Source organism: Cottoperca gobio, chromosome 11, assembly GCF_900634415.1.
Source record: "Cottoperca gobio chromosome 11, fCotGob3.1, whole genome shotgun sequence".
Lineage (NCBI taxonomy): Eukaryota > Metazoa > Chordata > Actinopteri > Perciformes > Bovichtidae > Cottoperca > Cottoperca gobio.
Window position 1 is genome coordinate 16069618 of NC_041365.1, and position 11145 is coordinate 16080762.

Here is an 11145-nt window from a genome sequence, read left to right on the forward strand (position 1 = left end):
GGATTGCAGATATAGTTTCTCATTGTTTCATGCTTAACCACACTGTGAGTTTGCTCTCAGAGACAAAATGGTGGATGAGGAATCAATAACTGTTCAACAGCTTTGAAAGGAATAAGAGCTTTATCAGTTGTGCAGACTGTCAGAGCAAAAGCACTCACAAAGCTGGCAACCACCTCGACCTCATACCAGAAACTGCTCTTTCTCAAACCTCTCTGTAACCCCGCTTCACATCTCTGATCACTTTTTCATACCCTACTCCCCCCCTCTCCCATTCTGACAAACCTATTTCCTCTAACACTGTATCTGTCCGCCCTCGATCTTCGCTCTCTCGCCCCCTCCTCTCTTGTCTCAGCTGTTCTCTCAGCCCTCCCTTCATCTGACTATTTCTCACTCATGCTTGCCAACTCTGCCACAGACACCCCTGACGACCTCCTTGCCTATCAACCTCTTTCTCTTCCTCTATTTCTGAAGCAAAAAGCGCTTTCTTCCAATCTAAAATTCAATCCTCCTTGTCCAAACCCAAAACACTCTTCTACCAAGCCACATGGTCAACTACTTCGTAAAGAAAATAGATGACATCTGCTCTTAATTTTCCAACTTACGAAATGACATCACCTGTTCACCATCCACATCACTTCCCCCACTCTAACTTCTTTCTCCCCCCTCTCTACAAATGAAGTTCTAACCCTTGTTACCCTGCCCGCCCGACCACCTGCCTTCTCGTCAACACTTCCTTAACAACTGGTTTCTTTCCAAACACTCAGTGTTATATGATGTATATATATTATTTATATATTTATTACATGTATATATTTAATTATTTATACATATTTATTATACTATTTATATAAATATATATATACATATTCATATAGTGCTGCTTGAAAGTTTGTGAACCCCCCAGACATGGTCATTGTTTTTGTACAAAAATGTAAAATAACCTTATTAAATGTACATCCAAACACCAATTTGTAAAGCAGACTTTCCAAATAATGGACACAAACAAAGACAAATTATGATTGTTCATTATTTATTCAACAAAAGTGGTTTATCTCACAAAAACTGAAAATTTGACCTGTGCAAAAGTAAGTGAACCCTTTTAGTTCGTAGCTTGTGACACTTCTTCTGCAGCCATTACTTCAACCAAACGTCTTCTGTAACCCCTGACCAGTCTCTCGTATCTGCTGTTGGGGATTTTTGTCCACTCCTCCTTACAGAAGCCAGTTTAGAGAGGTTGGAGGCACATCTGGCACGTAGCGCTCGCTTCAGGTCTAGCCACAACATTTCTATTGGATTGAGGTCCGGACTTTCACTAGGCCAATCCAGAGTATGAATCCTCTTTCTTTTAAGCCATTCCATGGTAGTTTTGCTGGTATGCTTTGGGTCGTTGTCTTGTTGCAGAACACATTTTTGGCCCAGCTTCAACTCTCTAACTGATTAAGAATTTGTTGATAGGCCTGAGAATTCATGTTTCCCTGGATAATATGGAGTCGTCCAGGTCCGGAAGCAGAAAAGCAGCCCCAGACCTTCACATTTCCACCACCATGCTTCACTGTTGGGAGGAGGTTCTTTTCTTGGTATGCAGTGTTGGCTTTTCTCCAAACACAGCGGTTTTGATTGTGACCAAATAATTCTATCTTGGACTCGTCTCTGGCAAGTTGAAATGGGCCACTTTGTTCTTTCTTGAGAGCAGAGGCTTCCTTTTAGCAACCCTCCCATGAATGACATGTCTATTCAACTTTCGTCTGATTGTAGACATGTGTACATTTAGCTCAGATGCTGCCAGAGAGGTCTGCAACTCTCTAGAGGTGATGTGTGGGTTGGCTTTTACCTGATTTATAATTTGTCTGGTGCTTCTTGGTGATAGTTTTGATGGGCGTCCACTTCTAGGCAGAGTTGAGGTCATGTTGGATGCTCTCCATTTGTAAATGATTTGTCTTACAGTGGATGGATGGACCTTACAGCTTTCCCCAGACTGATGAGCTGTCAGTACCTTCTTCCTGATGTCCTCGGATATCTCCTTTCCTCTCGGCATTGTTGTTCTGTGTGGGTACACCTTGGCACTACAGTGGTTTGCTTGGTTTCCTCTCTCTTTTGATCTGTTGCCCAACCCTTTTCCTAAGAATGTCTCATTTGATTGGTTTGCTTACTTGACTAAATAAGCACCCGAATGTGTTTCATCTGAGTCTGTTACCTACTTGACTTTACCAATGCAGCTGGGGTTTCACTTACTTCTGCACACACACAAATTCCATATTTCATGTAGTTTTTTGGCTACTCACACAATTCCCTCTAAACAAGTACATGCAATGATAAACATAAACCTGACATTTCATATATAGAAATCTGGTGATGATAACGTAAGAAAATCATGGTAAAACAACAAAAACTCTAAACTGCTCAAGGGGTTCACAAACTTTCAAGCAGCACTGTATATATTGTGACGGCCCCTGCTTCACTTGTCTTGTGTCAGTCACTGTGTTGAATCTATTTAAGGTGTCAGTGGAGCTGATGGCAGCATCCAGTCAGATCGGGAGCACCTGGGCGCAGCGCTCCTCGGGACATAAAAGGCCCAGCATCCGCAATGCTGCTCTCTCTCCCTGCCTGAGCCAGGAAACATATTTTGGCATTTCGTGTCCTTTACCGTTTGTTTGTCATGCCCTAGAGCCTGGGTTGTGACAATATATTATTTATTATTTATATATGTCCTTATGATTGTTTGCACTTGTTGTAAGTTGCTTTGGACAAAATTGAATGTAATATATAAATAATATAATATATAAAAATGTCATATAATATATAAATAATATATATTATCTATCTATCTATCTATATATTACAGGGTTAAGTACCTTGCTCAGGGGCTCAATGGTGGCAGCTTCTGTTTGGAAGCCGTACCACTAGACCACCACCAACCATTTATATATTATATGTTTATTTATTTATATATTCATATATGTATATATTATAAATATATATTATATTATTCATACACATTTATATATTATATGTATATATATACATTGACATTTTTTGTATATATTATATTATTATTTATTATATCAGCTATCAAGCTCCTCTCCAGTGGAACCAGCTTCCAGTTTGTGTTCGGGAGGCAGACACCCTCTCCACATTTAAGAACAGGCTAAAGACTTTCCTTTTTGATAAAGCTTATAGTTAGGGCTGGCTCAGGTTTGCCCTGGATCAGCCCCTAGTTATGCTGCTATAGGCTTAGACTGCCGGGGGACACCTCCATGCTCTCCTCCTTCTCTTCCTCTCTATCTGTATGCATTTATGTAAATGTATGTTACTAACTCATCATCCGGGGCATCATCCCCGGAGTGTCTGTGTCTCATGTGGCAGGTTGCCACTGATGAAGTTTACGTCAGGATCATGAATCGTGGCTGCGCCTGCTGCCCTGGTCCTGCTGGACACCAGGAAGCCTTTTTGACATTTTCCTGGATTCATCCAAACTTTCTCTTTTTCAACACAACATCATTTCTGTCAAATGTTGTATTTGTACTATGTTGTTTATCCTGTACACACGACATCTATTGCACGTCTGTCCGTCCTGGGAGAGGGATCCCTCCTCAGTTGCTCTCCCTGAGGTTTCTTTTAGGAAGTTTTTCCTTGTGGGATGCGTGGGTCTAAGGACAGCGGGTGTCGTAACCTGTACAGTCTGTAAAGTACACAGAGACAAATGTACAATTTGTGATATTGGGCTATACAAATAAATTTGATTATATATATATATATATATATATATATATATATATATATATATATATAAAAAATGTACATATCTTGCTTCAGTCTGTCCTGTATTATTAACCAACCCTGTGCGTTAGATCAGCTCTTCCTGACAAAGTAACTCACATCAAGCCTCCAAGCTGCCGTTGTACTCGTTTAATCAATTTTATATTTCAATACAGAGATCAATGAGGCACGTCCGATTTCATACATGGTTGATCTTCCCTGTGAATCTAATTTAAGTTGTTCCTCCCAGCTACTGGTCCATTAAAAGGAAATCAATGTTCATGGCTGGACTGGTCTGTTTTCCATGCAGCTGCTTACTGTAATTCCATTTATTCTTAGAATACAAAAACACCTATTGGACATTGTGCTGTTGGAGAGGAAGGGAAACACTTTGAATGAAAAGAGTGAAGCAGGAATGAGTCCTAACACCTAGAAATGGGCATTTTTGCATTTCCGGTTCCCTTGTCTTGAAGTCAATGGGTTTTTTGAATGGGTTGTTGGTTAGATGCATAAAATGAGGTGTGTGATTAACATACATTTAGCAGATCTTCACGTTTTGCCCTACGACATTAAATACATTATTAGATACCCCACTCAAGAATTCTGAAGCGTTTATGTCCAACAAGGTTGCTAACAAGTTGAACATTAAACATCATCATGCCAAACACACACACACACACACACACACACACACACACTTTAGCTCAGTGATGGGGACATGAAGTCACGCGACTGTGCTGGAGTCATGAAGTCACGCGACTGTGCTGGAGTTAGTTTACAGCCTAACGTTAGCTTTTTACTTCTGCCGATTGTTTTACGCTTCAAAAATCATTCAAGTAGTGTTAATATGTTTAGATTATCTTGCTGAACAAAAGTATCATAAACTTTTGCTTGCCACAGATTTTTCTTTTTTTAATAACGCAGAGGAAAAATCCCATTGGCCTTTTGTAAAGGCCCCCAAAAATACTTTAACCCGGTTTCCTCCATTTAGTCCCTTAAGTCACTAAATAAAAAGGGCTTGGTTGCCTGTAAATGCCAATATTAATAAACTTCAGTGGACCAAGTTTTATCTACAAGCAGAGTTTACAAACTAAAGTAAAACACTGTTTCCTTATACTGAATGTTATCCATTTATTACTCAAAATAACAGTTTCTTCCTAATAAAGATAGAAGATTAGGAGAATAAAACATGCAGTGACAAGATTCATTCTGAAAATCCACCAACACAGCCGTGTAAACACCAACGAAAAACTGTTCCTCCTCTCAAAACTGAAATTTGGAGAAATGTTAAAAAATAAAATACCTTTTGAAAAAAAGGTCTAAGTTTTACAGAAAGCACACAATTAAAAACAGATGAATGTACATTTTAAACATTTTGTGGTTAAAGTCACTAGTTAACAACATCTTAACACTTAAGAACCATGGCAGCGTTTCTGTGTATTGTAGCCGCAGCACTCAAATATTTAACGCTACTGCTGATCATGTCCTTTACATTGTTACTTTTCCTTCCAGGCAGCCTCAGACTCATTTCCTTAGTGCAAAAATCACTGACTTGTAGAGACTTAAAACTTGAATGTCAAGTCTGGTTTTTTTTCACTTTTCAATTCAGTCTGCTACTTTGACAATACAGGTTGATGATTATCTCAATGATGTTTGCTGTGATGGATTATGTAAGGCAAATTTTAAGTTTCTGAATATTATTTTTATCTGTGCAGAAAGGTCAGCAGTAGAGTAAAAAGTAGATGATTTGTTATGAATGTGATAAAACGCACAGAAACGCAGGTTTGGTTCATTAACAGACTGGATTCATTTTAAAATACTGAATGTTCTTTTTTTTTGCAAAAATGGGTGCATAGGGTTTAGAAAACAAAATTATCAGTGACAGTATATAAAAAAGACAATTATTCCTGGCCGACTACCACTGAACACGGAAACTGCGGTTTCATATTTCTATTGGGAAATCTCAATACAATTTTATAAAACCAAGTAACGGACCAGCATTGTTCTTAAAATGAAGCCGCAAAAACAAGCTTTCTACAAATGGTCCAGTGGACGTTACATTCATGTCAAAACAAACATTTCTTGACAAATGAACCAACTCTGGTGCATCTGACATAGCGACGGATAGAAGGAGGAGCGGGTACTTTTCTAGCGTCCTCCTGACTTACGTCCAGCCCAGGATCGGGACCGAGAACGTGAACGAGAGCGCGACCTTGATGCAGACCGGGACCTGGAGTGGGACGGGGAGTGTGTCCGTCGCACTTCCTCCTCGGTGTAATGGGAAGTCGATGCTGGGTTGGCGTTTTCTCGTGGTGATGCGGATTTGGAGCGTGATCGAGATCTCCCTCTGGACTCTCTCCGAGGCCTCTGCCTGTATCTGAAGACACACAATGAGACCATTTAGATCAGGGGGAGCCAACACTCTGCCCACGACCACCTGGTTGCCCGCAGGGAGCCGATGAGTCACACGCAGGGCACGTTCTATAAATAGCATTACACATACTTCAGCTTAGGGTCCTGTCCAACTAAGCGTTATTTCCTGAGGCAGGCAGTTTTTTTTTTTTTTTTATTCTTTGCAATAGGAGCGCTGTGTATTGTCTGGCTTATTTTTCAGGTTGCTGAGTAAAACAATTGCTGTAACCTTTTCCCTTGGCTCAGTCCATCGTACTCGCCAAGATCTTTCCTCCATGAAAACTCGTGAACCCACATCGTCCTCTCTCCCTACCTGCTTTAGCCTTCCCTTCCTCCAGAGCAAGATTTTTGAGTTTTTTCATTTATTTTTACTTCCGTGAATATTCCACTTCATAGCAACCAAAGGGTCCCCGCTGGGTGTTTTCAGAAGAGTGCCTCGTCTTTTCAGCTGGGAAAGAAAGGCTTTGATGGACACAGGCCTGTGTACAACAATGTGGCAAATGTGATAGTTTGACTTTCAAATATTGAAAATAGATTAATTATGGAGATTAACAGTAATTATTAAATGTGCATGTTTAAATATAAATATCTGTGTATGATGATGGTAGAACATTATTAATAATGATTGTGAGGTGTCATAGTAACAAACAGTACCATGACCAAGAGAGAAATACAAACAGATCTCTAAGCAGTCAGAGAGAAGTTGTACCTTTCATTCTCACGGCTCCTGCTTCTTCCTCTACCATACACCTGTCCACGAGACCTGAAGACAGACATGAAGGGGTTATTTTTCCTTCCAAATAAACATTCAAGTACAACAACTGTGAGGAATTAGTCTGCTCAAAGAAAAACTCACTCGCGAGGACTCTCAGATCGTCTGCGATGGCGGTCACAAGAGGGGCTGCGTGACCTGTATCTGTCGTTGCTGCGGCTGCGCGAACGCCTGCGCCGGCTATCTCGGTCATGGTCGTCGTATCGAGAGGATCTGCTTGGAGAGTGCCCTTCCTTTGACTTCATCTGGTTTGGTGCTGATGTAAACAAAATAAAAACAGTGATGAGAGAGGGTTAGAGCCCTGACAAGAAAAAGCAGAAAGCTAAATCTATTTGTTAACCGCTGATTATCTTACATTACAATGCTTGTAAAGATGCATTTATGGTATAATTTTAGCTACTTCAGCGCTGCCAATAGTACAGCGGATCATACAGTGGATCTCTAGCTACCAATGTATAATTTAAGTGACACTGACAATTGAATTTCTGTCTGCAAAAACACTTGCTGGTAGAAATAAATTAAAAGGTTAAACACTTACTCTTTCTGTCACCCTGGGCAAACTGGATTTCAATCTGCCGGCCACAAACCCACTTCCTGTCCAGGCTGTGAAGAGCGTCTTCTGCATCACGCACATCCTCAAATATGCTGGGTGGTTAAGGGTTTTTGTTTGCTCTCATTTTTGGTAAGGCCAAACAAGTTAAAATGTTTTTCTTAAAAAAAAAAGATATATTAAAATATTTCCGCAATTTACATAAAAACATAAATTCCATAAAGAGTACGAGCTTAATGTTTCCTGTTTTTCACACAAACTTCATTACAACAATGCATTTCAAATTTCAAACAGATACAACAGTTTAACATAAGCACAAACTAATATTACTTGATATGATTTATGATTTAGCAAGTGAGACAAATCATCAAACAAATTCACAGCTCAGTTGATTTTTGTAGAGATAAAAGATGAAGCAAGTTTTTCAAACACATCAAATACTTGTCTGAGGGATCAGGACCACAAATATATAAACAAATCGAATACAGTAAATAGTTGATTAAATTGCTTGATAAAAATAAAAATGTCATTGATATCACAGGGAAAGCTGATTTTGTAGTCATGTCAAATTTGTAGATTTGTCTTGTGAGGATACAAAATAATTCAGACTTGTTACCTTTGCCCATGCTTGACTTTGAACTTCATCTTGATCTTTACACTCTTTAATCGACTCCCACAGAGACTCTGGATTCCTGCTTGCCTTTTCCTCTTAAACCTCTTTTCTTTTCCCAATTCTTTGCCGCCATATCCAAGCCTTGTCTCCGTTCCCTTTTCCTCTTCATGCTTTACTTTCTCTTTTCAACCTTTTCCCTCCCTCTGATCCTGAAGGTCTGTGTGACTTGTCTTTACAGCTACTCTACACGGGTCTTTGTTACGCTTTGTGGCCGGTTCCACAACTGGATGCTTTTACATTTTCTGAAGCAATAACAGAGAAATATGTGTGTTAGATATTCAATCAAATTAAGTGCAAGAAAATCATGTCACAAAAGCATATCTTCTCAGCTGAAAAGAAATTAGAATGTTTCGTTAGCAGGAGCACAAACACAGTAAACACTCATTGGGAAAGGATATTGAATGTATGCAAATCCTCTTGGCCGACGTGTATGGAAGTCAAGTGGGATGTAGACATCTACTACTGGCCCATAGCGGCCAAACTCACGCCGCAAATCCTCAGGCCTGAACACCGTAAATACAAGTATGACTCAACTGACCATCACGGGCAACTCTACCTACATCATCAACCAGTAACAGCTGAGAGCAGCAGTTGTGAGGGCTAAAAAGGGACAGGTTACCCCAAAAGACTTATTTGACCTCTTAACTGGCATTCCGACCCACCTGTTCACACAGTTATTGTGTTATTTGTTTAAGTTTAGCTGTTACTCAAGAATTCTTTTTATTCTAGAGGTTGTATTTTGCGACAATTATGTCGTATTTTGGGGTAAACTGACCCTTTAAGATGCGTACATTATTTTGTTTAACATGCAATTCAATGTAAACCTCTATCAAATCTATAACTTAACATAAGCGGATGCAGCACTGTTTCTCTATTCACGCTAGATATGAACAACGTTTCAGCAAATAAAAACGAATTATGTCTGGAGTGCATGGGTCTATAGGTTACCACCATAAAGAGGAATAACATAGATTGAGATTAGCACCAACATCCTTTTTCAAACATTCTTACACACTGCATCAGTAATTGATAATATAAAATCAGATTATAAAAAATGTTTTGATCACATTTTGTCTATTGTAAATTGCAAAATGAAAGCCTCAACAGTTGTTGTTATCATTAGTGTCTGTTCTGCGTAGGGATTAGGGAAACCTTTATCAGTGTTTTGATGATGTGCAGGTAAAAGGTCTGCTGCAGAAACTGACGAGAAAAAGGGGACCATTTAATCAGTCAGCCAAAAGGAAATACATAATTTTGTCGTCCTCTTTTTGTAATCTGATCTCTTTTTTACAATTAATGAAATAAAAATGTTCAAAGTCACAACTAATGATGTCCTTTCTTTAATGTTACTTTTACTATAACAGTGTAGTTAAATTACTCTATCCATCACTGACATACATTAACTCTGTAAAGTCTTAGATTAAAGTTGTTGCAGAAGATTTGTGATGACTCTTTGACTATGTCCATATTTAGCAGGTTATTTAAATTAAAACTAACCAAGGCTATGGATGTAAAACTCAAACAGATGTGTAAGAGTGATCAGCAGTCATGTAGTCCTAACTGATCTGATGCTTATTGTTTTACGCTGCTTTATTGTCTTGTATTGTTTTTGCTGTATTTTCTTCCTGAGTTCTGTGTATTAATGTACGCATCTATTGTTAAATTTGTGTTTTTTGTACTGTCTCTTGTGTATTTGATGTTAAGTTTTATGTATTTTAAAAGGCCCATTTAAGGGACGAGAACTTTAAATTAGCTTAGGCTATAAATGCTGTGGTGGATGTTGCATTGGCTTTTGTGATTTACCAACCTGCCCCTATATATTTAACCATTGACATTAACTTTAAAACAGGTAACGTTTACTAATTTAAATGAATAACGGTTAACTGAAATAACGGGTTGTAACCTAACGGTAGCTGGACGTCTAACGTCTTTCACCTGCATATCACAAAAACATTTAACGTTACTGAAATATTGTTTATAACTTAGCTAGCGTTGCTACATTAACGATAGCTTATTTATAAACATGCAACAGAAACGCAATGCAAACAAAGACACATGACCAATACATTAAAAAGAACGAAGACAAGTTGTCATTACAGCTGGTCTGAACTATATGAGCTGCAGCAAATCAATACTTCACACATAAAACGGCTCCGCGCGCTCGTTTATTGTAACTTGAGGCTCCCGTGAGGAGGCTAACGTTAGCTGCTAAGCTAAGTCAGCTAGCTGCCGTTAATATGAGTTAGGAAGCGTTAGTTAGTGGATGGTCTGTGGTTCTCCGAGTGTGGACTCACCTGGACTCATCGGAGATGTTTCTGACGAACAAAGACGAGTTTGGGGGCCTCATGTATTTGGCCATAAAGTTACACACTCTGCAGAAGAAATTTTGTTATTTTTTTTGGGAAAGGAAAACCTGCTGCAGCGAAATTTCTGCTGCGCCTGCGCATGCGCATGCGCCTTTTGATTCTTCTTCCTCTCAAATAAAATGTGGGTAATAAATACCCAAATCGCCCTCTGTTGTTCAAACTCATCTCCTGCAGCTGTGGCAGAAACAGTCTACCGAATACGAAACGGTGGTGGAAGAAGTTGTTTAGTAAGTACTTAAACCACAAGTGAAAATACTCCACTACAAGTAAAAGTCCTACATTCAAAACCTTATTTAATGTATGTAAGTACCATCAGCTAAATAGAAAAGACAGAACGCCTTTATTGTCATTGTACAGAATACAATACAATTAGGAGTGATATCAGTGCAATGAAAAGACAAAAACTACTTAAGCAAACAAACACAGCCGAACACATCTTCTACAATAAATAAATTCAATGTAATTGTAAAATTAAAATAAGAGCATTTATTACACTACAATACATATAATTATTGTGAAATATAAATCTAATTATTGCACTACAATAAATGTACCTTTGCACTAAAATAAGAGTATTTATTGCAATACATGTAATTATTGCTCTCGTATGGGTGTC

At 38.8% G+C, this 11145-nt stretch overlaps 1 protein-coding gene across 2 annotated transcripts; it reads right to left on the reverse strand.

Moving 5' to 3' along the window:
• Positions 1 to 4872: 4872 nt before the first annotated feature.
• On the reverse strand, positions 4873 to 10648 carry srsf10b (serine and arginine rich splicing factor 10b). 2 transcript variants are annotated; one of them, XR_003833029.1, is made up of 7 exons: positions 10458 to 10648; positions 8562 to 8666; positions 7479 to 7582; positions 7025 to 7196; positions 6878 to 6931; positions 6398 to 6647; positions 5998 to 6133 (listed from the first exon to the last, which is right to left on the reverse strand). XR_003833029.1 is itself a non-coding variant. In XM_029443360.1 (6 exons), exons 1-6 carry the CDS (start codon positions 10520 to 10522, stop codon positions 5905 to 5907), a joined length of 729 nt encoding a protein of 242 aa, XP_029299220.1. In that variant the 5' UTR covers positions 10523 to 10646; the 3' UTR covers positions 4873 to 5904. The 2 variants fall into 2 exon arrangements, 1 of the variants encoding a protein (XP_029299220.1); XM_029443360.1 differs by lacking the exon at positions 6398 to 6647 and having other exon boundaries at positions 4873 to 6133; positions 10458 to 10646.
• Between the last annotated feature and the right edge of the window lie 497 nt (positions 10649 to 11145).